The sequence below is a fragment of the Anolis sagrei genome, chromosome X (genome assembly GCF_037176765.1).
Source record: "Anolis sagrei isolate rAnoSag1 chromosome X, rAnoSag1.mat, whole genome shotgun sequence".
Lineage (NCBI taxonomy): Eukaryota > Metazoa > Chordata > Lepidosauria > Squamata > Dactyloidae > Anolis > Anolis sagrei.
In genome coordinates this window covers 84,651,613-84,677,731 of record NC_090034.1, presented here as the reverse complement: position 1 = coordinate 84,677,731, position 26,119 = coordinate 84,651,613, and the positions used below count along the sequence as shown (strand labels likewise).

The 26,119-nt window shown below is 45.0% G+C and overlaps 2 protein-coding genes across 23 annotated transcripts in view; both read right to left on the bottom strand.

Moving 5' to 3' along the window:
* Positions 1 to 18,581, bottom strand: part of LOC132780394 (bone morphogenetic protein 8B-like) — a 46,292-nt gene extending 27,711 nt beyond the window's left edge. The window contains exon 1 of the mRNA XM_060784072.2: positions 17,900 to 18,581. Within this exon, the coding sequence (XP_060640055.2) occupies positions 17,900 to 18,392 (493 nt within the window). The 5' untranslated portion in view covers positions 18,393 to 18,581. The remainder of the gene's footprint in view (positions 1 to 17,899) is intronic.
* Positions 18,582 to 22,221: 3,640 nt separating this feature from the next.
* MACF1 (microtubule actin crosslinking factor 1) overlaps positions 22,222 to 26,119 on the bottom strand; it is a 398,178-nt gene continuing 394,280 nt past the window's right edge. For all 22 annotated transcript variants that reach the window (XM_060784087.2, XM_060784094.2, XM_060784082.2 and 19 more), the window contains 2 exons: positions 25,810 to 25,933; positions 22,222 to 23,902 (listed from right to left, as the gene is read on the bottom strand). In XM_060784087.2, coding sequence (XP_060640070.2) covers positions 23,646 to 23,902; positions 25,810 to 25,933 — 381 coding nt within the window. In that variant the 3' untranslated portion in view covers positions 22,222 to 23,645. The remainder of the gene's footprint in view (positions 23,903 to 25,809; positions 25,934 to 26,119) is intronic.

The window sequence follows — 26,119 nt, the reverse complement described above, 5'->3', positions numbered from 1 at the left end:
GGCTGAAGTGATTGACATCAACATTTAAACAAGAAACTTCCTGATTCATCTCTGGAACTCAAGCAACCAACATAAGATAATACAGTACTTTAAATCAAAATTACAATAAAATCTTTATTTCTTTTTTGCAGAAATATAACCCAGAGCTGTCATCATCATCATTATCATCATCATCAGACTCGGTTACATTAAGTTTGTTTTAATTTGCTTTTTATTCACTATGTATGAATATGAGTATCAAGCTAATATATTTTGTGGGATAGTATAGCAAGGGATATAGTATGAGGTAGACCTACTTTTAATAGTGACTCTCAAGTAACTAGAAATGACATTTATCAATTAATCCTCATGGTTAACAGAGAGTCTACTATCATTATGGTGAAAGTGCTTATAATAAATTTTTTAAAAAATAAACGACTTAGTTATTTATTTACCATATTTATATCCTGCCTTTCTCACCCTAGAGGGGACTCAAGGTGGCCACACAGTTTGGGTCCAGGCTATTTGTCCAATTGCATCTCCCTATATAGGCCATCTCGCGCACTGCGGTCAGTGGAGGAGGCCCTGCTCTCAGTCCCATCCCCATCTCATGAGAGAGGGGGTCTTCTCCGTGATGGCTCCCCGTCTCTGGAACTTCCTCCCTAAGGAAAGAAAAAACATCCTCCACCCTCCTCTCCTTTAAGAAACTTCTGAAAACACACTTTTACACTTTTGTGTATGGAGAGGAAGAGGACTAAGGTATTTTAATCTACCAGAACGTTGGCATACCCATTTGCATTGTATGATGGCCACAATATATTTTTAATAAACACCTCTGTAAGCCATTTCAAATGCAACTTATTTTAACTGCTTTAATAATATATATATTTAACGTTCATTCATGTCTTAGTTTTAATGTCTAATTGGTTTATTGCTGCCTAGTTCTCATTTCAGTTTACTATTGTTATTGTATTATTTCTATTGTTTTTACTTTGTAAGGCACTGAATGTTTGCCTGTCTCTGTATATAAACTGCACTGAGTCCCTTTTGGGAGAGAGGGCAATCTACAAATAAAGTAGTAGTAGTAGTAGTTGTTGTTGTTATTATTATTATTATTATTACAAGAGGTAGCAAATTGATGCCATATCAAATAAACAATTACAAATAAAACCAAACAATTAAAACCACAATTACTAAAATCAACAATTAAAATCACGCTAACCAAAACATAGTCCAAGGCCATTCTATTTGTCAATCACATTGTTTCATAGACACTTATTGCACTGCTCCCATTACTTCTCAAGGAGCCCCCGGTGACACAGTGGGTTAAACCCCTGTGCCAGCAGGACTGAAGACCAACAGGTCGCAGGTCCAAATCTGGGGAGAGCATGGATGAGCTTCTCAAGGAGCCCCCGGTGACACAGTGGGTTAAACCCCTGTGCCAGCAGGACTGAAGACCAACAGGTCGCAGGTCCAAATCTGGGGAGAGCGTGGATGAGCTCCCTCCATCAGCTCCAGCTCCTCATGCCTCCCACAAGGATGATAAAACATCAAAAACATCCGGGTGTCCCCTGGGCAACGTCCTTGCAGACGGCCAATTCTCTCACACCAGAAGTGACTTGCAGTTTCTCAAGTTGCTCCTGACACGACAAAAAAAAAAAAAATACTTGTCAAAAGTTTGTTCCCAAAACCACATCTTAAGTTTTTTTTTCTGAAGGTTAGGAGAGAAGGGGCTGATTTGATTTAACTGGGGAGGAGTTCCATAGCCGAGGGACCACCACTGGGAAGGCCCTATCTCTCGTCCCCACCAATCGAGCCTGTGAAGGAAGTGGAACTGAGAGCAGGGCCTCCCCATGTTAATTATTTAATAAACAGACGACTACAAGCTGTCCTCTCCTATGCTTTAGTGTGACTTCAACACCACAGCAAAGCGCCAGCACAGGGGCAATGTGATCCTCCTCCTCCTCATCTCTGGGCAGAAAAATATGACCCAAAAAGCTGTTTTACTAATTTTTTTTACCTTTGAATTATAATTTAGTTATAGGAGAGGTCTCTTTTGACATGGGGAGTTATTTCTGCTTTTAAGTAGCTGTGACTGAGAGTAAAATAACTTGGGGGGGACTTAAAATATGGGGGGGGGGAATAAAAATCTCTGTCTGTTTGCCTTCAACCTGGTGCAGATCTTCTTCATTTGGCTGCAAATCACTCAGGAAAGTCTCGGCCCTTTGGGAGACTACAGATTTTGGCGACAACTATGGATGCATTAAGTTGGCAGGAAAGTGGGAAACACAGGTCAGCCATTTTGATTCTCTGTGCTGAGAGCTACTGGGCATGCTCAGGAGGCCTCTATAGCAGGCATGGGAAAAAAGCCTCAGGCCAGGCAGCCAATCAGGGTGTATGGGCATTGGGCCTCTATCTTGTTCTGAGCATGCCCAGTAGCCCTCAGCACAGAAAAACAAAATGGCGGATGTTGTGACAGTACAGTAGAATCTCTCAAGACTGTGGGGGAAAAATGGCCGATGTTAGACTATTCCAAACTCAACAGGAAGACTAAACGAGGCAGAAACAAACAGGTAATGAGGTGCTGGTATATTAAATAACTTGAGGGGAGGATATGAAGCTGAAATCATATGAGTGTGAAGGTGAGAGAGGGCTTTGGAGTGGTTTTTTCCTTTCTAGGCCGCATGGAGGGATTGCCTCAGGTGGAAGGACAAAATGGTGGTGGACAGTCTCTCCCTCAGTCCCTAGTTCACCTGGCCCATTCTCGCAAAGTACACTTCCGACTTTTAATTTGATTTCATTGAAATTTTTTTGTTCATTCATTCAGTCGTTTCCGACTCTTCATGACTTCATGGACCAGTCCACGCCAGAGCTCCCTGTCGGCTGCCACCACCCCCAGCTCCTTCAAGGTCAATCCAGTCATGGAAATACCTTATTTATTATTTTTATTTATTTATTTCGGGTACTTTTACCCCGCCCTTCTCAACCCCCGAGGGGGGACTCAGGGCGGCTTACAAAAGGCACAATTCGATGCCTATACAAAAATTACACATAGTGTACTAAACCATAGTTAAAACAATTATCACAGTTAAAACAATCAAAACAATCAATATACTTCACATCAAATAAAAACTATTCACATGTTCAGTGTTCATCTTTCAGAGTTCCAAATTCCATTCCATTAGTCATTTCCTGGCCATACTCAAAGTCCTTTCTTTATCTGCCCGATTGTCCGAATGCCTGGTCCCAAATCCATGTTTTCAGTTTTTTCCTGAAGGAAAGGAGTGATGTTGCTGATCTAATTTCCCCGGGGAGCGAATTCCACAGGTGGGGGGCCACCACCGAGAAGGCTCTGCTCCTCGTCCCCGCCAACCTCACTTGTGATAGAGGCAGGGTCGAGAGCAGGGCCTCCCCAGAAGATCTTAGACTCCGGGGTGGGACATAAAGGGAGATCCGTTCGGACAGATACACTGGGCCGGAGCCGTATAGGGCTTTGTAGGTCAAAACCAGCACTTACGACTATTATGTTGTTTATTGCATAAAGGTCAGCAATATCCCCATATACTTCTAGTGAGAGAAAAAAAGCTATACTCAGAGCTGAATTTGTGGGCAGGGAGGAATGTGGTTACTAAAATACTTCTATTCGTACTCTTATTTATTATTATTTATTTATTAATGCACTTGTATACCGCTAATATCTCAGCCTAAATCGGCGACTCATTGCGGTTTACAACATTTAAAAAACAATATTCAGTTAAAAGCATAAAACACATATACAGTACAAATTATTGGGCCACCAATAACAATCCTATGCATCTCATAACTGGAATCGTAATCCAAAATTCATCGTCCGTGTATAACCAATCCTTAGTCATCACAATTCGTTACAACGGATTAACCGAATGCTTGTTTAAACATCCATGTCTTCAATCTTTTCCGAAACACCATCAGCGAAGGGGCTGATCGTACCTCTATGGGGAGGGTGTTCCAAAGCCGGGGGGCCACCACAGAAAAGGCCCTATCTCTCGTCCCCGCCAGCCGAGCTTGAGAAGCAGGCGGGATCGAGAGCAGGGTCTCCCCGGAAGATCTCAAACTCCTGGTGGGTTCATAGGCAGAGATGCAGTCAGATAGGTAGCTTGGGCCGGAACCGTTTAGGGCTTTAAAGGCCAACGCCAGCACTTTGAATTCAGCCCGGTAGCAGATCGGTAGCCAGTGGAGTTGGCGCAACAGGGGGGTTGTATGCTCCCTGCGCTCCGCTCCTGTTAAAATCATGGCTGCCGAGCGTTGGACTAGTTGGAGCTTCCGAGCTGTCTTCAAAGGCAACCCCACGTAGAGAGCGTTGCAGTAGTCTAAACGGGATGTAACCAGAGCGTGGACTACCGTGGCCAAGTCAGACTTCCCAAGGTATGGGCGCAGCTGGCGCACAAGCTTTAGCTGTGCAAATGCTCCCCTGGTCACCGCCGAAACCTGGGGCTCCAGGCTCAGCGATGAGTCCAGGATCACTCCCAAGCTGCGAACCTGCGTCTTCAGGGGGAGTGTGGCCCCATCCAACACAGGCTGTAACCCTATGCCCTGTTCGGCCTTGCGACTGACCAGGAGTACCTCTGTCTTGTCTGGATTCAATTTCAATTTGTTCGCCCTCATCCAGACCGTCACAGCGGCCAGGCACCGGTTCAGGACCTGGACAGCCTCCTTAGTAGCAGGTGGAAAGGAGTGACAGAGTTGGACATCATCCGCGTACAGATGACACCGTACCCCGAAACTCCGGATGATCTCCCCCAGCGGCTTCATGTAGATGTTAAACAACATGGGAGACAATATTGAGCCCTGAGGAACCCCACAAGACAATGGTTGTGGGGTTGAACAGGTGTCCCCCAACAACACCTTCTGAGATCGACCCTCCAGGAATGACCGGAGCCACTGCAAAACAGTACCTCCAAGACCCATCCCTGCGAGGCGTCCCAGAAGGATACCGTGGTCGACGGTATCGAAGGCCGCTGAGAGGTCGAGCAGTACTCTTCAATGCTCCTGGTTTGAACAACTATAAATCACTATAAATTTATAATTCTATTATATGTGTGTGTATAGAATCATAGAATCAAAGAGTTGGAAGAGACCTCATGGGCCATCCAGTCCAACCCCCTGCCAAGAAGCAGGAATATTGCATTCAAATCACCCCTGACAAATGGCCATCCAGCCTCTGCTTAAAAGCCTCCAAAGAAGGAGCCTCCACCACACTCCGGGGCAGAGAGGTATGAATACTTATATTCATCCTTTCCAACTGCCATGGTTTGGGCAATTCTATATTACGATTACCTAGGACACAAGAAAACTCTGAACCGGGAAAGCAAATGCCAACCAAGGAAAAGATGAAGCCGAACCCCAAAGCCTTGAGGATAAGCAGAGTTTTTCAGCCCTTTTTTAAGGCTGAAAAAGCCCCCCTCAACTTATACTTAAGTCAAAGTTATTTATTATTTTACTCTGTTGTTATTATTATTATTATTATTATTATTATACTACATTTATTATTTTACTCTATTATTTCATTTATTATTTTACTCTATTTATTATTACATTTATTATTTTACTTTATTATTGTTGTTATTATTACATTTATGTTATTTTACTATTTTATTATTACATTTATTATTTTACTTCATTATTATTGTTACTAGCCTTCCCCTGCCACGCGTTGCTGTGGCCCACATGGGGGTTCTGTGTGGAAGGTTTGGCTCAATTCTATCGTTGGTTGGGTTCAGAATGCTCTGTGATTGTAGGTGAACTATAAATCCCAGCAACTACAATTCCCAAATGTCAAGATTCTATTTTCCCCAAACTCCACCAGTGTTCACATTTGGGCATATTGAGTCTTCGTGTAGAGTTTGGTCCAGACCCATCATTGTTTGAGTCCACAGTGATCTCTGGATGTAGGTGAACTACAACTCCAAAACCAAAGGACATTGCCCACCAAACCCTTCCAGTATTTTCTGTTGGTCATGGGAGTTCTGTGTGCCACGTTTGGTTCAGTTCAATCGTTGGTGGGGTTCAGACTGCTCTTTGATTGTAGGAGAACTATAAATCCCAGCAACTACAACTCCCAAATGACAAAATCATTTTTTTAGTGAAGGACATACATTGGGTTGTTAGGTGTCTTGTGTCCAAATTTGGTGTCAATTCGTCCAGTGGTTTTTGAGTTCTGTTAATCCCACAAACGAACATTACATTTTTATTTATATAGATTACATTTATTATTTTACTTCATTCTTATTGTTATTACATTTATTATTTCACTCTAAATACATCAACTGATATAGAAAGACAAAGCACAATCAGTGGCAGACTGGGTCTAAAAAATACTGGTTGCCAAAGGGGCCCTACTCACAACTATAAGGCTACCATTTATACGATAAAGCTTTCAGCAATTAAAAAGAAAACTTGGGAAGTATCTATGCTGTAGAATGAAACTACTTTAATTGCCTTGGATCTATTTATTTATTTATTTATTTACTTTATTTGTATACCGCTCTTCTCAGCCCTTAGGCGACTCAGAGCGGTTTACAACAGTTTAGATATACAGATTACAAAATCATTACGCACCCAATTTAAGGTGTTGGTCTTGGCCTACAAAGCCCTAAACGGTTCCGGCCCAAAATACCTTTCTGACCACATCTCGGCCTATGAGCCCACGAGGACCTTGAGATCGTCTGGGGAGGCCCTTCTCTCGATCCCGCCTGCCTCTCAGGCACGCCTGGCGGGGACGAGGGATAGGGCCTTCTCGGTGGTGGCCCCCCGGCTGTGGAACACCCTCCCTGTAGACATCAGACAGGCGCCCTCCCTTATGACATTCCGCAAAAGACTAAAGACATGGTTATTTGAGAAGGCGTTCGATTAAGTGCCACAACAATTGGCAATGATGACTGGAACGGAAAATGGATAACAAGATTGGTTTATGATTCTACGATGAGACGGTGCGGATGATTTAGTTTAATTGTACTATTGATTGCTATGTTGATATTATTGTTGTGATATTCCCTTATTGTGAACTGTTTTTATATGTTGTACACCGCCGTGAGTCGCCCTAGGGCTGAGAATGGCGGTCAACAAATGCAGTAAATAAATAAATAATAAAATAATAAATTTAAAAACAATTACTAGTATTATATTGCATTACATTACAATATTATAGATATTATATGTATATACAATATATTATATTATAACAGATTATTAGAATAGCACAGGAGACAATCAATGCTGTGGGGTCATAGGGGCAGTAGTTTTACAAGGTCTTGAACCTTCTCTTCCAAAGAGTGCAGTTGCCTCATCAAACTACAAATCCCAGGATTACATAGCATTGAGCTATGACAATTATATTACAGGTGACATCCCTCAAATAGAAGCTCCAGGTGCTCCTAAAGCTGCTTCCCCTATTGCTTTGTTCAGCACTTGTTCAGCACTAAGATTGCCCTATGACGCGAATCTAATGCGCACCCTGATTTTGACAGGGTAATTTATCCAAAAAAGGTTAGATTTGAGTAGATACAGTATTATAAAGTAAATCTGTATATTCCAAAATCCGGGGGGAAATCTCAAATGAGGAATACTTTGAATTCCAGGCATTTGAAATAAAGCTTATTTCAGAAAGTGTTGGGTTCTCTTTTACTGGAACTTTTTTATGGTCACCTCTGAGACCGTGAACTCCTGCATTGACAGACGCTTGGATTAGATGCCCACTGATCTATTTTCATATATATTTTAAACTAGCTTTACCTGCCACGCGTTGCTGTGGCCAACCTTCTCTCCCTCTTTCTCTCATTCTTTCACTCCATCCTTCATTTCCTTTTCTTCTTTCCTTTCTTCCTTCTCTGCCTGTTTACTTCCTTCCTTAGCTTTTTGCTCCCATCCTTCCTTTTCTTTATTTCTTTCCTTCCCTCCCTCTTTCTCTCCCTCTTTCTCTTCTTCCTTTGCTCCGTCTTTCCTCCCTTCCCTTTTTTCTTTCCTTCTCTCCTCCTTCCTTCTCTTCCTCTTTCCTTCCTCCTCCCTTTTTATTTTCCTTCCTATTTCTCTCCTTTCTTCCCTCTCTATCTCTTTCCTTCCTTCCTTCGTTCTTGACTTCCAGACTTCCTTTTCTTTCTTTCTTTCTTTCTTTCTTTCTTTTCTTCCCTCCCTTTCTCTTCTTCCTTCGTTTTTTTCCTCTCTTCCCCTTCCCAAATTCCCTTTCCTTTCTTCCTTCCTTCCTTTTGACACCTTCCCTTCCCCTTCTTCTTTTTTTCTATCTTTCTTTCCTTTCCTCCTTCCTTCCTTTCTCACTTCTTTCCCATCCTCCTCTCTCTCTGTATTCTTTCTTTCCTACCTTTCTTCTTTCATATACCTTCTCAACTTCTCCTTCCTTCCTTCATACACCTTCCCTCCCTCCCTCCCTCCCTCCCTTCCTTCCTTTCTTTCCTTCCTTTCTCCGTTCTTTCCCATCCTCCTTCTCTCCCTTTCTTCTTTCTTTCCTTCCTTTCTTCTTTCATATACCTTCTCAACTTCTCCTTCATTACTTCCTTCATACACCTTCCCTTCCCTTTCTTCTTCCTTCCTCCCTCCCTTCCTTTCTCCCTTCTTTCCCATCCTCCTTCTCTCCCTTTCTTCTTTCTTTTCTTCCTTTCTTGTTTCATATACCTTCTCAACTTCTCCTTCCTTCCCCTTCCCTTCCTCTTCCCACTTTTCTTCTTTCTTTCCTTCTTTCCTTCCTTCCTTCCTTGCTATTTACACCCCTTCCCCTCATTTCTGTCCTTCCTTCCCTCTCCCGCTTCCTTCCCTCCTTCCCCTTCCTCACCAATGGCGGAGCCAGACGGCGGTGTGCGGGGGCGGCCTGGGCCGGGCGTTGCGGTGGCCTATGGGCTGTCCTCAGCAGAGACGGGCCGCGGCCTCTCCCGGCCAGGCCAGGAAGGCGCGCAGCGGGGGCCTCCCGGGCAGCTTCCGCAGGTCGCGCAGCATCCTGGCCCCCAGCGAGCACAGCCGGCCGAGCTCCAACTCCCAGGCTGGGGCTTCGGCATCAGCGGGTAGGCCGTGTTCTAGAACTACAGTTCCCAGAGTGCATTGCGTGTGTACTTCCTCCCCTGGGCACTGCGCATGCTCAGTTGGTTTTTGTAATTGTGAGTTTGTTGAAATGTTGTTTGGAATTTTGATGAGTGTTGTGCATACCTTGTGGGTTGAGGTATGTGCACGGCAAATTTGGTGAGTTTTCGTCGGTTTTTTTTTTGCGTTTTGCTGTCCCGTTGAACGCCCTTTCCCTTTTTATATATATAGATGACTACATCTAAAATGAATGCAATTTGACTCCACTTTAACTACTATGGATCAGTTCTGTGGAATCCTGGGAGTTACAGTTTGGTGAGGTGCCTGCTCTCTTTGGCAGAGAAGGCTGAAGACCTTGTTGAACTACAACGTTCATAATCCCATAGCATTGAGCCATAGCAGTTCAGGTGATGTCAAACCGAATTTAATCATACAGTATACTGTAGATGGGTCCTATGAGCAGGGCCTCTGATACAGACATGCTCTCTTATTCGAAATGCTGTGCTTGAAGCTGGGAAAAATCCCAGACTGTTGGACATGGAGGCAAAGAATGTGGATTGCTAGCAACGGAAATATTTTCTTAGCCTGGTGCCCAAGTAATGTTATGAGCCAATAACAACACAGCTTCCGTTGCATACCATGATATGAAGGATGTGGGCAAAGTTTTCCTTGCTCTGGGTAAAGAATGCTCTCTCCACTTAATCAGTGTAACCATAATCTTCTGCTATCTGTGCTGAGGTTTGTTCTGCTGTCTCAAAAAGGCAAAAACAAGGCACGAAACCAGATGCAGCTGACCCATTCACCACCAGCTAGCAATTATACAGTCTCCAAGAGGTAACCGCGCAGGCCAGGGTCTGCCTTCCTGGACGCCCACTGGGCTGCTCTTACATGGAGCCCCCAGTGACCCACTTGCTAAAACAGACAGAGAGGAAGTTGCCCCACCCAAATTTGGGCACAGAAACCAATAGCAGAAAAAAAGCCTCCACAACCTGTAGAGATGGATCTGCTTTCCCATCCTGGCAGCTACCTGCAGGATGGAGATGGTCATTGGACACTTGGGTGGCAGATGCAGGACTATTTGTTTTGGGCTTTAAAAAATTTGAAACATTACACCATGTAACAAAATGTGAAAAAAAATCTGTTCCTGGTTTGAAGGTGTTATTTTCTGTTTAATTGTGCGGTACTTACTTTGAAAGCTGGCTGCCACAAACTATGTTGAATTGGTTGAGACTCGATGAGATATTCATTGAAAAACTAGAGCAAAATGTACTGCAGGATGTACAGCAAAAATAAAGTTTTTGAAGTTTAATAAACCTTTTCCATGTTTTTATTATAGAACCAATTAGGAAATGAGATTTATAACCCAGGAACAAAAATTGTGTTACATGGTGTATCTGAAGACACTCTTTGTAATTTCAGCAATTAGAAATACAGTAGAGTCTCTCTTATTCAACATAAACGAGTTGGCAGAACGTTGGATAAGCAAAAACGTTGGATTATAAGGAGGGGTAAAGGAAAAGCCTATTAAACATCAAATTGTGTTATAATTTTACAAATTAAGCACCAAAACATCCTGTTTTACCACAAATCGACAGAAAAAGCAGCCCAATACATGGCAACATTATGTTGTAATTACTGTATTTACAAATTTAGCACCAAAACATCACAATGTATTAAAACAGCCGTGGATCCAGGCGGCAGGCAGACTGCATTGGTTAATACAGAACGTTGGATGAGCAAAGGTTGGATAAGCGAGACTCTAATGTAAAACAAAGAACGTGCTGGAAGAGAAAGTGAGGGCAAAATGGCAACAGCTGTTAGTTTTAGTAATGCTGTCTTCTTAAAAGAGATTTAATGCATGACTTCATTTGTCAGCTGGAAAACGGGGCCCATAGTTAGGAGCCTAGTATTCAAAAATCACGATAGCCAGCAGTAAAGCATTCAAAGCCACACACAAGATAAGTAAGTGTCCAATCGCAAAGTAGTTGTGAATACAAGCCCCGGCTTTCTCATGGTGACTTCAGGCTGTTGTAACCAATACTTGTATCATCATAAGGAGGAATCCAGTTCCTCTTCAGAGATTTGCAATGGGAATTTGTTGACATGGGGCCCAGTACTTCGCAACCAAATGGCACTGAGTTGCTAAGGTACGAATCAGAGGGAGAGCTCTATTGTGTTGCTGACCCTCCTGGATCCCTGCTTTATATCCAGCTTGTGTTAAATAATATCTCAGAACCTTTGTTGGGGAAAGACAAATGGAAAGGGTCAACATCTTCATGTTTTGCCTCTCCCCCAATTAGCATATAAGGACTGACATGCTGGTTCTCAACCTGGAGTCCCCAGATGTTTTTGGCCTTCAACTCCCAGAAATCCTAACAGTTGGGTCTGGACTATGTATTGTAGAAGGCTTTCATGGCCTGAATCACTGGAAGTATGGTCATGTTCTAGAAACATTCTCTCCTGACATTTCGCCTGCATCTATGGCAGGCATCCTCAGAGCTGTCAGGTCTCACAACCTCTGAGAATGCCTGCCATACATGCAGGCAAAACATCAGGAGAGAATGCTTCTAGAACATGGCCATACAGCCCGAAAAACCTACAACAACCCAGTGATTCAGGCCATGAAAGCCTTCAACAATACATAGTCCAGACCCCCCCACAGAGTACCCAATGCCTTTCCTCCCTCGGACATAAGCAAGCCATTAAACTGGGTGGCTCCTGCAAGCATTCTGTGTTTTCCCAAAAATAGATGTCGTGGACAGTGAGCAACTCCCAGAAAGACAACCTCAGCTTCCTCTTGGCATTTGGTCTCCGCAGCTTTGCGGTCAGGACAGGGAACGCGGCGCAGCTGTCACTTCCGATGGAAATCAGAGCGGTTTGCGCAAATCCTAAATTTAAAATGTTCTCAGAATTTCTCCGGTGCAGTAGGCCTTATTTATTATTTATTTATTTCCTACATTTTTTACCCCGCCCTTCTCACCTCCGAGGAGGGACTCAGGGCAGCCTTCTCATATGTTTCCCTCTTGGTAAACTCTCTCTGAAGGGAACAAGTGTGCACACTTGGGGAGCTTTCGATTGCTAATAGAGAAGTTCGCTAGTACTCATAACATTTTGTGTCAGCAGATACTCTTTTTAAAATTTTGTCCTGTTGTTGCTCACCAATAAGCTGAGCCCATTTAAGTTGTATTATTCCATTATGCAAATGGGGGAGATGCAGCATTGTTAATATTTTTGAAACACAGGCAGGACCCCAAGGTACCTATTTTTTTAAGTGAGCAAAAATGGTCAGTTATGCTTATGAAACAAGAAACTCAGGAACAACTGTCTGCATTTTTTCTGCGTTCACTCTACTCCCTGTCTTTACGTTCAAGAATTCCAGATTCTTCCAAAAAATGTATACATTGCCTCAAAAAACAAAACATAAAACAAAGCTAATGTTAGTTGCTTGTTTCTTCAGCTTATGCAAGCAGACTTTTTGTTTATATATTTTGTCAGATATCAGAATGTAGGGTGTCTGCTGCACCCCCACCATGTGGCTTGAAAGCATTCAGTGATGCATATTGATAGCTTGTAAGCCGTTCAAGATAAACCCTAATTCCAGGAAATGAATAAATACATTGGAACTCCAGAGCAGTTAGCCACAGATGGGAGTCTTTAGGAAGCAACTGACTTCCTTCCAAAGTCTTTCAAACGCTGAAGAATCAGCAAGAAATAATGACCATGGGACCAGTACGAAAACTGGGGCAAGACGATTTGCACTTGGGTCTCTCCCCCCCCCCTCTTTTTTTTTTATCCTAAACTGGGAAGAAAAATACCCTTGGGTTGACTTCCTTCTCTGTGACTTGTGAGCAAATGTTCTATGTTTTGCCTCAGACTACAGCCCTTGCTGAGCTCCTAACAAATGAACAGGGTGATATGTTTATGGTCCACAAACACCAAACAGGTGGATAAAACTGAGCCCCCCCCCCTCTCTCTTGTATGAAAAAGCTGTCACCAGTCAGGATCTTCCGAAACCATTTGCCGAAATATTGCCACTGCTTTGATAGAAGAATCTGCTTGGGGAAATTCACAGTAGGTTTCCAATGAATCTCTGCAGAACCAGAAATGAGAATGGTCAAGGTGTTCTAGATGCTATTGGGCTGTAACTCCCAGCCTTCCTTTTCCACTGCCTGTGTTGGCCAGTGCTCATGAGAATTGCAATCCACCACTATTTGTATGATTCCCACCCCTGGTCTATGATAACCTAGAAGCCTATGTGCCGCAGTGCTTTGTCTACAAAGCATTACTTTACCTTTTCCTCTCTTGGAGGTCTTTAAACAGGGTTTGGGTGGGCATCTTTCAGAGATCCAGCAGTTGTATATTCCTGCTTGCGAGGGGGTTGGACTAGATGGCCCTTGTAGTCCCTTCCATTTCTAAGGTTCTGTGATTCTACAAGAAGGTGAATGGGGAAGTCTGTATGTCCAATGAAGTCTCTGGGCCAAGCAGTGCTTCCACCTGACCTGGGGAAACACAGTCACTGATGTGCCCCTTCCCTAAGTCTAGGGGTGTCATATCTTTCCTTGCTTTAGGGTGGCCCAGTAAAAATGTTGCCATCTTTTTCTTCTAGAGTCCACAAAAAAACCACAGCTCTTTGAGTGGTTGCAGCCACCTCAGGGCTGACCCAAGACGTTATGCTGCATAAGATGAATGACAAGATGAAACCTATTGCCAGTTCCAGGATTAGCTGAGCAGGCAAGTGAAACTTAGTTTTGACTGTTATCATGATATTGCATCCCATGCTACTCTTGAGAGTAGAAGGTTAAATCAGAGAGTGCAGGAACACCGGGGGCCTACATGAAATAGGATGTTAGCATTTAATACTGTCCCCTACCCACCTGTTTACTCTGCCCACTTGTGTCATCCCTCTTCCTAGTCTTTGGTCATGGTAGGCTGTTACTTGCCATTTTTTCTGAGTTGTATTTTTGCTCATTTGGATGTATTCTGTATTTGACTTTGATCTAACATTCTCACCACTTGGCATCCTTTTAGTTCAGTGGTTCTCAATCTTCCTAATGCTGCGACCCCTTAATACAGTTCTTCATGTTGTGGTGACCTCCAACCATGAAATTTTTTTGTTGCTGTTTCAGAACTGTAATTTTGCTACTGTTGTGAATCGTAATGTAATATCTGATATGCAAGATGTATTTTCATTCACTAGACCAAATTGGGCACAAATACCCCATACGCCTAAATTTGAATGCTGGTGGGGTTGGGGGGGGGGTTGTCATTTGAGAGTTGTAGTTGCTGGGATTTATAGTTGACCTACAATCAAAGAGCATTCTGAACCCCACTAACGATGGAATTGGACCAATCTTGGCACACAGACTCCCCATGACCAACAAAATATTGGAAGGGTTTGGTAGACATTGACTTTGAGTTTGAAGTTGTAGTTTACCTACAGCCAGAGAGCACTGTGGACTCAAACAATGATAGATCTGGACCAAATTTGGCATGAATACTCAATATGCCCAAATGTGAACACCAATGGAGTTTGGAGAAAACAGACCTTGACATTTGGGAGTTGTAGTTGTTTAGATTTATAGTTCACCTAGAACCAGAGCATTCTGAACCACACCAACGATAGAATTGGACCAAACTTTCCACACAGAACACCCATGATCAACAGAGAATACTGTTTTCTGATGGTTTTTGGCAACCCCTTTGACACCCCCTCGCTGCCCCCTCCCAGGGATCCCGATCCACAGGTTGAGAAACGTTGCTTTAGCTGAAGGAACGTATCTGGTTGTAAGATGCTAAGGGATGACAAACTAACACTGTAGAAGCAATTCTGAGTGTCACCTGGACCACCAACACTGCCAGTTCAGGCATCCACAGATCAAGTGCCCTGGACAGTGGACTGTCCACGTTTTGTTTAAAATCCTCCCATGGAGGAGAATCCACTATCTTCTGAGGTAGCTCATTCCATTGTCAAACAGCCATCACTGCTAAGTTTTCCAATTAATACTATTGCACATATTAATTATTGGGGCAGGGACATGTGAGAGGAAAGGCAGCCTTTGGCTGCTTCAGACACCAAAATGACATTTCAATTTGTGTGCACTTTCTTCCCATCTGTGCCTGATGGGTGAGTTACCTGTTGCACACCCTCAAGAGCAAGGGCCAATTCAAAAATTGCAAGTAAGGGATGCTTGCGAAGGAACAGCCAGAAATGTGCCGATCGCACAACTGAGTTTCATCCAGTCAGCAGGTTCAAAAGCGCAAGAACCCGCTCGACTGGATTCCAATAGTGCCTCATTATTTGCAGTGCGGAACAGTGTGACTTGGTGTCCTAGGTTTAAATGTTTCAATATCATAAGTATCATAAGTAGCCCCCACTTTTGACTCCTTGCTCTGTTCTTGGACCCATATTCCTTTTTTTTTTTTTTTTGCCTGATCAGCAGGGATCCTCAACTGTGTATATAGGGGAGGACTCATTGAATCCTCTGTGTTTCCATGTGAGTGTTTTCCCTAGAGGTGATCCTCTGTGTCCTGGCTGGGCCATGCAACAACAACATGGAGTTAAAAACAGTTGAGAAACAACATTTTGTGAAAGCTGGGAAGCATTTTGTTCTCAAGCTTTGTGGGTTGTTGGTAGTCATGGAAGAAGCATTCTGGCTGCCCAAAATTGGTATGAGCAAAGATAAGCCCGTGGGGGGGAGGGGGAAATGTATTCCTCAAGTCTGTTTTGGGGCCCCCAAAATAGATGAGCCCTCTTTTCTCTGGTCAAAAAAGGTGGTAAATTGCTTCTTTGGAAGGTTCCAGAAATGGCAGTTCATCTTTTAGGTTGCATTTATGTCTAAGGACTAGAAAACTTAATTAGGGGTAGCCTGCAGCAAAATACAACAAAATCCACAAAAGCACATTACCTTTATGGGTCCAACCATAATCAGCAAATATGTCAAACAAGCTTTCAAAGTCCCATTGGTGAATCTTACTGTTAGGCATTTCTTCTAATATTTAAGCTGAAATCTGCTTTTCTGACCTTTATGGCCAGTGTCTTTTAACTTGGTCCTTGGAGCAGCAAAGGACACATCTGTTCTATCTTCTAGAATCTAAAGCAGTCATGGGCAAATTTTGGCCCTCCAGGTGTTTTGAACTTCAACTCCCACAATTCATAACAGCCTAGTGGAAGAGAAGAGGAAATTGATAATATAGCTTATTGGGAGCTAAAGAGAGAGACTGTTTCCACTTGGAAGAATGGCGAAAAGGGGAAGCAGTAATTACCAAGAAAGAAAGTAAGACTATTTAACCATGATGAAGAAGATTGGAAGTCAACAAATTCCCCATTTCCTTCAGTTTTTCCCCTTCCTAATTCATATCCCTAGAAGTAATATATTTTAGATCCCCAATAGTGATAGTGATTCCTCACTCTATTCTAGGAATGGGAAAACTTTGGCTCTCCAGGTTTTTTTATTTCAGTTCCCACAATTCCTAACAGCCAATTCCAGAGTTGAAATCCAAAACACCTGGAGGGCCGAAGTTTGCTCATGCCTGTTCTATACCCAACCTTTCGATTCCGTTGTCCTCTTCCCCTATTTTTATATTTTATATTGGGAGCCCCCAGTGGCACAATGGGTTAAACCCTTGTGCTGGCAGGACTGAAGACCAACAGGTCAGCAGTTCAAATCTGAGGAGAGCACAAATGAGCTCCCTATGTCAGCTCCAACTCCCTATGCAGAAACATGAGAGAAGCCTCCCACAAGGATGGTAAAGCATCAAAACATCTGGGCATCCCTGGGCATACGTCCATGCAGACGGTCAATTCTGTCACACCAGAAGTGACTTGCAGTTTCTCAAGTTGCTCCTGACACACACACACACACACACAATATTAAATGTATATATAAAACATTCTTATCAATAAAAATTACTTAAAAATAAATTGCAGTCCAAAACACTTAGAGGACCAAAGTTTTTCCATGCCCAATCTACAAAGAGTTGGGACCATGTCATACAAGTCATACTCTCAGCTTCAGGTGGGAGCCCCTGGTGGTGCAATGGGTTAAACCCTTGTGCTGGCAGGTCTGCTGACTGATAGGTCCGCAGTTTGAATCCGAGGAGCAGGGTGAGCTCCCGTCGTGTCAGCTCCAGCTTCTCATGCTGGGACATGAGAGAAACTTCCCACAATGGCAAAACATCCGGACGCCCCATGGGGGTGAGCTCTTGTCTGTCAGCTCCAGCTTCTCATGCTGGGACATGAGAGAAACATCCCATAGGATGGCAAAACATCCGGAAGCCACCTGGGGGTGAGATCCCATCTGTCAGCTCCAGCTTCACATGGTGGGACATGAGAGAAACCTCCCATAGGATGGCAAAACATCTGGATGCCTCCTGGGGGTGAGCTCCCATCTGTCAGCTCCAGCTTCTCATGTTGGGACATGAGAGAAACCTCCCACAGGATGGCAAAACATCTGGATGCCCCCTGGGGGTGAGCTCCCATCTGTCAGCTCCAGCTTCTCATGCTGGGACATGAGAGAAACCTCCCATAGGATGGCAGAACATCCAGACACCCCATCCAGACGGCCAATTCTCTCACACCAGAAACAACTTGCAGTTTCTCAAGTGGCTCCTTACAAAAAAAAAAGCCTCAGGATGACAAAAGCAACCCCTTTAGGAACAAATTTTGCGAAGAATAACCCACAATAGGTTGGTTTGGAAGTATATATATATGTATATATATTTAAAAACAGAAGGAACCTAGAGTTGGAAGAGATCCCCAAAGTTCATCCAGTCTAACCATCTGCCCCTGGAAAGGCAAACAGATGGAGGGTGGGGAACAAGGGTGAGGGGCTGCCACGCCTGCGCCAAGGGGACTCACCCAAGTTGACGAAACTCATGACTGTGTCGGCAGCCCTCCTCGGCGGCGGCCAGGCAGAGGGTCTCCAGGGTCTCCGCTCCTGCCCCCTGCCCTCCTCCTCTTCTTCCTCTTCCTCATCTTCCTCCTGGCTGGCCATGGCACGGTAGAGGTCCAGCATGAAGAGCGGCGCTGCGGCCGAGATGGGACGGGGCTGGCGTCGGCGCTTAGTGGCCGGGGAGGAGGAGGAAGGGGGCAGGGGTGGCAGGAGGGCTCTTCCTCTTGGCCGGGGTCTCCCCGGGAGACCCAGCAGTGCCAGGATCTCCCGCTGCATCTCGCGTTGCACCTGGCGCCCGCTCAGCCGCCGGTGATGCGCAGGGAGAGGCAGAGGGTGGCGATTCGGATGCTGCTGCTGGTGGTGGCATGAGGACGAGGAGGATGGAGAAGTAGCTGCCAGCAGGAGCCCTGGGAGGAAGAGAAGGGGGACGAGGAGCAGCAGCACCGCTGGGAGTCGCATGGTGGGGCCCTTTAAGCAGGAGGGTCTTTGGGGCCAAGGGGACGGCCCCTGCCCTGCCTCCTCCAGCTGGAGACAGGTGAGTGAGAAGGAGAGTCCCAGCCACTTGCCACTGACTCTTTGGCTCCAGCTGCAGGAGAGAGAGGCTGCCTTGGGACAGGCAAGGGAGGGTGGCCCAGCCGCCTATTTCACTCACTCATTCACTCTGTAGGGAGGGAGGAGGCGCTCCCATTGCCCTCATGGCTGTCCCGCCCCATTTCAGCAATTCCCTGGCCTGGGAGAGGAGCCCAGCAGAGCAGAAAAGCCCTCAGCTAGGAAGGGCTGATGCCACAAGGTAAAGCAGTAGTCCTCAACCTTCCTAATGCTGCAACCCTTTAATGCAGTTCCTCATGTTGTGGTGACCCCCAACCATAAAATTATTTTTGTTGCTGTGGAAGGCTTTCATGGCCAGAATCACTGGGTTGCTGTAAGTTTTTCAGGCTGTATAGTCATGTTCTAGAAACATTCTCTCCTGACATTTCTTTTTTTTAAAAAAAATTAAAATTATTTTATCATAGTTTAATACATTTGTTATACATTGTTTAGTTTCTGTCCCCCATGCTTTTTAACATCTACATGAAACCACTGGGTGAGGGCATCCGGAGTTTTAGAGTTCAGTACCATCTCTATGCAGATGATGCCCAACTCTACTACTCGTTTCCACCTAACTCCAAGGAAGCCCCTCGGGTGCTGGATGAGTGTCTGGCCGCTGTGGCTATCTGGATGAGGAGGAACAAGCTGAAGATCAATCCTGACAAGATAGAGGTCCTCCAGGTCAATCGTTGGCCAGATTGAGGTATAGGGTGGCAACCTGTGCTTGACTTCCCCTGAAGTCACAGGTCCGCAGCTTGGGGGTCCTCCTAGATTCAGTGCTAACACTTGAAGCGGAGGCATCGGCGGTGGCTGGGAGGGTCTTCGCACAATTGAAGCTCATGCACCAGCAGCGACCGTACCTTGTGAAGTCGGATTTGGCCACGGTGGTCCACGTCTTAGTTACCTCTAGATTGGACTATTGCAATGTGCTCTATGTGGGGCTGCCCTTGAAGACGGCCTGGAAATTCCAACTGGTCCAACGTGCGGCAGCCAGACTGGTGTAACTTACAGGGAGCGGTCAACCGCTCTGTTTAAGGAGTTCCACTGGTTGCCGTTTATTTTTCGAACTCATAAAACAACGCAGTGAACCAGGTTTGGCACAAATACCCCAGACACCCAAATTTAAATACTGGTGTGGTGGGGTGGGGGTTGATTTTATTATTTGGAAGTTGTAGTTGCTGGGATTTATAGTTCACATACAATCAAAGAGCATTCTGAGCTCTACCAACAATGGAATAGAACCAAACTTAGCACACAGAACTCTCATGACCAACAGGAAATACTGGAAGGTTCTGGTGGGCATTGACCTTGAGTTTGGGAGTTGTAGTTCACCTACATCCAGAGAGCACTGTGCACTCAAACAATGATGGATCTGGACCAAAGTGGGCAGGTATACTCAATATGCCCAAGTGTGAATACTGGTAGAGTTTGGGGGAAGAGAGACCTTGACATTTGGGGGTTGCAGTTGCTGGGATTTATAGTTCACCTACAATCAAGGAACATTCTGAACCTGACCAATGATAGAATTGGGCCAAACTTCCCACCAGAACCTCCATGTCCACTTACTACACAGAACATTTCTGATGGTCTTTGGTGACCCCTGTAACACTACCTCGTCCACCCAATCATGGGTCCCAACCCCCCAGGTTGAGAAACGCTGTAGTAGACGAAGCCTCCTTCACACTGTTCTTTTGCAGCTACAGGTGAGCCAAATCTAGACTCCAGATATTGGGCTGCAATTCCCAGCTGTCTTGGCCAATGTAACCAGTGGTCAAGGATGTTGGGATTTGAAAATTCTGTGACATTTGGAGGAGAGCTACACAGTTCCTCTCCCTTTCTTAAACCTGGAATGAGTTTGCGGCTGCAGCCCAGTGGGATGGAGCAGGAAGGCTCCAGAGAGGCATATCCGTGGAATGGCCAGAGGAAGAGCCATTCCATGAAGTGGGCCACCTGACTTCTTCCCTGTTGAAGGGTTAAGAATCTGCCCGGGGCCTCCTTATTGATGGTGAGGGAATTTGGAGGTTAGGTGGCTGGTATCCAGTGTCCCCTGGTGGCGCAGTGGGTTAAACCACTGAGCTACTGATTTTGCTCAGAAATGCACAAAAAAGGATAGACTTACTACAAAAGACTCAAAACTTCAATTCCTTAGTATACTAAAGCTATCAAATATTAGAAGAATTAGGGAAGGCAAACTCTTGCAGTACAGGGTTTGTGAGCATTTTCTTTCCACACATTGCTTGCCTCCGTATTATTGGCGGTACAAATCTGGGGAGTGGGGTGAGCTCCCACTGTTAGCCCTAGCTTCTGCCAACCCAACGGGTCAAAAACATGAAAATGTGAGTAGATCAATAGGTATTGCTTCTTTGGGAAGGTAATGATGCTCCATGCAGTCATGCCGGCCACATGACCTTGGAGGTGTCTATGGACAGTGCTGGTTCTTCAGTTTAGAAATGGAAATGAGCATCACCCCCACGAGTCAGACATGACCAAACTTAATGTCAGTGGATACTTTTACCTTTACAGGATGGTATCCTATTTTGCCCCCAAATTAGAATTCTCCTTGCTTTGCGGATGGAAATGTTTTCCTTTGACAACCGCGAGGAAGTATTGCACATTCTAATAAGTTTTTGTAGGGAAACTTGGGTGCCTCTCCATGCCTGCCTTCATTGGGGTTGGCTTTTTGGCAAAACAGCTTACTTGAGTCATGTTAACATCTTATAAACTTCTGCTCCCTTCGCAACAGAGGTATCTTTTCCTCAATAACAGCTTCCCTGGGCTCAGTTATCTTCTGTGCCTTCAAATCATTTCTGACTTATAATGACCCTAAGATGAGCCTATCATTGGGGCTTTTTGGGGGACGGAATTTGTTCAGAGGGGTTCCAGCACTTACCTGTACCTTGCCTCATTGGTCTTGCAAAGGCTTCCACTCTTAACCTAATACTACCATTAAAATTTGGAGGTCTGCATCTGAGCAGTGCAAGGTCCTAACTTGAGGGTGTGAATTCTATAGGTGAAAGTGCCCTTGAGCATGTGCAAAGCACACACCACCATTGCAGCTGTGACCTATCAAGACAACTTATGTTGTTGGACTGGCTGGGGACCCATTATACCACCTCCTACATTTTCCCAGATGTCGTGCTGAATTCTGCGAGAACGTCAGGGGCATGCTTGTGTTTGCTTTGGTAGGAGCTTTACAGCGAGCATTGGGAATAAATAAATAGACAATAGGGTGCCATATTGTTTTTTTGCTTGAGGCCAGCTCTGTAGCAGTCCAAGATGGTACTTTTAGGAGGTTGGAGCCAAGTACCCTCACAGCCTTGGCCGAGAGACCAATGATCCCATTGTTTACAACTGATTTTTGAGCAACTAAGCTAAGCATGATTAGCCCTGGTTAGTACTTGGATGGGAGCCCGCTAATGAGTACCATGTTGTGTAGACTGTATTTTAGAGGAAGGAATGGACATGCACCCCTTAATGTTCTTTGCCTAAGAAACCCTGTGGAAATCATGCGGTTGCCATAGGTGGATAGGTTCCTTGAAGGCCTGCACAAACACAAACCACCACAGAGAAGGTCCCTGGGTTAGTCTTCTCTATGGAAGGAAAGGGCAGTAAGGACACCCCCCCCCCCCCCCACGTACACACACAAATTCCCTCTCAATCTGGCGGTTTTCTGTGCAGCACAAAGCAAGAGACATGTTGCTTATTATTACTGCAAGCAATTTTAATACAAAAAGAGTCTTTTTCTTTTAAAACAATTCATTGGTAGAGCTTCAGGTTCTGGCTCAAATCAACCAACTGAGAATCACACAGCAATATGGTCAGTCAGAGCAAGGGAAAAAGAGTACAAGGTAATAAATACAGGAAGACCAAGTAGCCCCTGCCCCATCTCTTCCCTCCCCCTGCTTTAGGGTCACACACATTTAGCGTTTTTTTTCCATTCCTCCCTTTCACACACCCACCCCACCCCGCAACAAAGGGAAGAAAAGTGGAGGGGCGCATACAAAAGTGTGTGTTTGTGTGTGAGAGTGGAGGCTGGCGAAGGAGGGGGGCTGCTGGTGATACACTTTTTAAAACTCCTAAGCGGCTGTGCGTCTTGAAGGCAGCTCTTCCCTGGAGCGGAGGGTCTCCTGTGGCCAGGCTCAGTCCAGAGGCAAGAGAATAAATAGGAAACAATGCAGTCCGCCACTTGTCCCATAGCAGTCTATGAACTAGAAAGTGAGGAGAGGGGGGGCTCTTGCTTTTGCAGCGGTTGGAGCAGTACCCCATTGCTGCCCCATTGCCAAACAAAGGGATGTGTGCCCAGGGTCCCTCAGGCCCAAGGAATCTTCTGGCATTTTTGGCAGCTTCAAGTTGAACACCTGCAACCCCCCCCCCCCCCCCAAAGTACAGGATCAGTTATCCTTTTAAAAAGCCTAGCAGCTGATGAGGCGTTTGCACGTTGCTATAAGTATACAGTGTTGTTGTTTTTCTTAGTGAGTTCATTTAGTGGAACAAAAGTTGTGCAAATGTTTGTTCAAACTCACTCTGTTGCAATCTTCAGGTAAAACCAGGAATTCTTTTTTTTAGAAAAAACTGGAAACAGAAGCCCCAGGTTCCCTTGCTGCATGTTTTCTCTCTTTTTGAGGTATCCAAGATTTACACAAAAAAAGAAAAAGAAAGAGAGAGTTCCTTGAACACTGCTGGATAGTCCTGTGTTGCTTTTCTCAATAACTTGCTGGGACAGCAAGTGAAACGTTGTTTTCTCATAACAATGTTTTAGGAAACAATCCTAAAAGATAAAGCAGGATAAAGCTCCTGCGCTGCACAGAAATCCTATTTATAATGGTTTAGTTTGTACATTTTCACATCCTGACCTTTTGCTTGTCTCAGTCCCCCCCCCCGACCCAAACGCAAAAAAGGTCACCAGAAGGCAAGTTTTATCTACATAAATATTCACATGAAAATAGTAACTTACAAAAAAATTAACAGAACAAAATAAGGCAGCTTGACAACTTTTTTAAACTTTAAACAATATATATATATTTTTCCATCTAGAATAAATATGCACCCAGCAGGGTGTTTCAATAGCTGGGTCCTTTCTCTTAATGTCAGTTTTGCCAGGCAGGAAATATGATGGATGCCATGTTATCTCCTAGCACCAGGCATTTTGGGGCTGACAGCAGTGTTGGCGGAAGGCGTCTTTTTTGTGATCGTCGGGATCTTGGAGGGTTTGGCCCCAGTGCCCCGCCGGGAGCCCCCTTGCCCTCCAGTGGCGCTGCTCTCTGAGGTGTCGGAGCAGGCAGACTGGGTCTCCAGGTCGAAATCTGAGGCGTCGCTGCCCCGGCGGCTGCTGGCCCGGCTCCCAGCCCGACTGGTTGGGCGGCTTGTGGTCTTCTTTGGGTCTGGAAATACGAAAAGCAGGTGCTTTTTTAGCCGCTGCCACAAATAGGCAAATGGAAAACAGAGGGAGGGGGGATCAAAGACAAACAGACAAGGAGGTTTCTTGGCTAGGTTGGCCTATGGGTGATCATAGGCACACCCAACTCCCATGACCAAGAGAAAATAATGGAAGGGTTTTGTGGGCATTGACTTTGAGTTTGGGAGTTGTAGTTCACCTACATCCCGAGAGCACTGTGGACTCAAACAATGATGGATCTGGACCAAACTTGGCAAAAAAAACCCTCAATGTGAACACCAGTGGAGTTTGGGGAAAATAGACCTTGACATTTGGGAGCTGTAGTTGTCGGGATTTATAGTTCACCTACATTCAACAAGCATTCTGAACCCCACCAATGACAGAATTGGGTCAAACTTCCCACCCAGAACCCCCATGACCAACAGAAAGTACTGTGTTTTCTGATGGTCTTTGGCGACCCCTCTGACACCCCCTCAGAGGTCGCGACCCCCAGGTTGAGAAACACTGTCCTATGGGGAGGTTGGACGTCTATGTCTCATATGTTGGCTGATGGCCAGCTGCCCCATTGAGCCTCCTTGCCTGCGTGCATAGGAATTCATTCATGTTTTTTTTTTCCAAATTATAATCCGGCCCTCCAACAGTTTGATGGACTGTGACCTGGCCCTCTGTTTAAAAAGTTTGTGGACTCCTACATTAAAGGTTACCACATTTGCAGTCTCAGCCCAAAAAATCCGAGCTAAATTTAGCAAAGTCCACAGCAGAGGCTAGAAATGGAAATAGAGATAGTTTGGGATGATACAAATCAGACATTTGTTATTGTTATTGTGCTACTACAATGTTAAAGAGCCAGTGTATAGAATACGTTTTAATGTTTATATTGGAAAGTGCTTATTGTACTTTTAAATTTTGTATATTATTTGATGTCATGGCCTATGGCTGGTACAATAAACAATTCATTTAATTCATTCAAGCTCCAAAGCATACTGCCAGATGCTCCTCACTGTGTACAAACAACCACAGGGCTCAGTCATTTACAAGACTGAAACCCCGCAACATAAGGCCCAATGAGATGTTCTTTATTTTTGGGTCAATTTTAAAGATTTGTGTCTGTCTCAAAACGGTTTGTTAAACATGATAGCTCATTAAATCATTGTGCATCTCTTATCAAGTCTTCCCCCCTTGCGTTGTAAAAGATACTGCCATTGAAACTGGGCCCATCATTTTGAAACATCCTGTGTAGTTTTTTTTTTTTTTTGGTCGTGTCAGGAGCGGCTTGAGAAACTGCAAGTCGCTTCTGGTGTGAGAGAATTGGCTGTCTGCAAGGACGTTGCCCAGGGGACGCCCAGATGACTTGATGTTTTTATCATCCTTGTGGGGGGTTTCTCTCATGTCCCCGCATGAGGAGCTGGAGCTGATAGAGGGAGCTCATCCGCCTCTCCTCGGATTTGAACCTGTGACCTGTCGGTCTTCAGTTCTGCCAGCACAGGGGGCTTAACCCACTGCGCCACCGGGGGCTCTATCCTGTGTAGTGAACAACACAAATACATTCCCTGTCTGTGGCTTAAGAAGTGCTTTCCCATCCATTCTAAGTGGCCCATCTTCCATAGGAGCTGGCTTTAGTCTGATGCAGCCCTTCTGATACAAGATTATCTTCTCCCCCCACCCGCTTAACTGTCTTAGTAAATACTTTCTCTTGCTGGATAGGTTTCCCTTCTGTTGTTGGACTCCAGCTCCCATTGCAGTTGGCTCATCTCTGTCTGTGATGACACGCCTGTGTTGTTGTGAGTGCGCTGCGCTTCTTACAAAACAACGGTTGGGGAAGACGTAGCTGTGGGATACATTTTTGCCTCTCTGTGCATGCAGCCCATATTCTGTTTCCTCAGCGGCACTTACCTGCCCGGTTAGTTTTGGCACCCGAAGAAACTGGTGAAGAGCTATTACTGGTATCCCCAGCCAGTGATGTTCGGCTTGAGTGGAAAGTGGGCCGTTTCAGCTTGCTACTGGAAGACGGCGCCACCTTGAAACAATAAAGGGGAAATCAAGTTTTTCTCAAGCAGTGAATTGAGTGTTTAAAATGCAGTTTAGAAGCAAAGAAGGTGTCTGTGCTCCACGAGCAAAGCTGCAGCTTTCCCACAACATCTTAAAGGTCACACAGAAATGTACTGGGCGCTGATATGACCCATGTGGCACAGGGGTGGAGGGT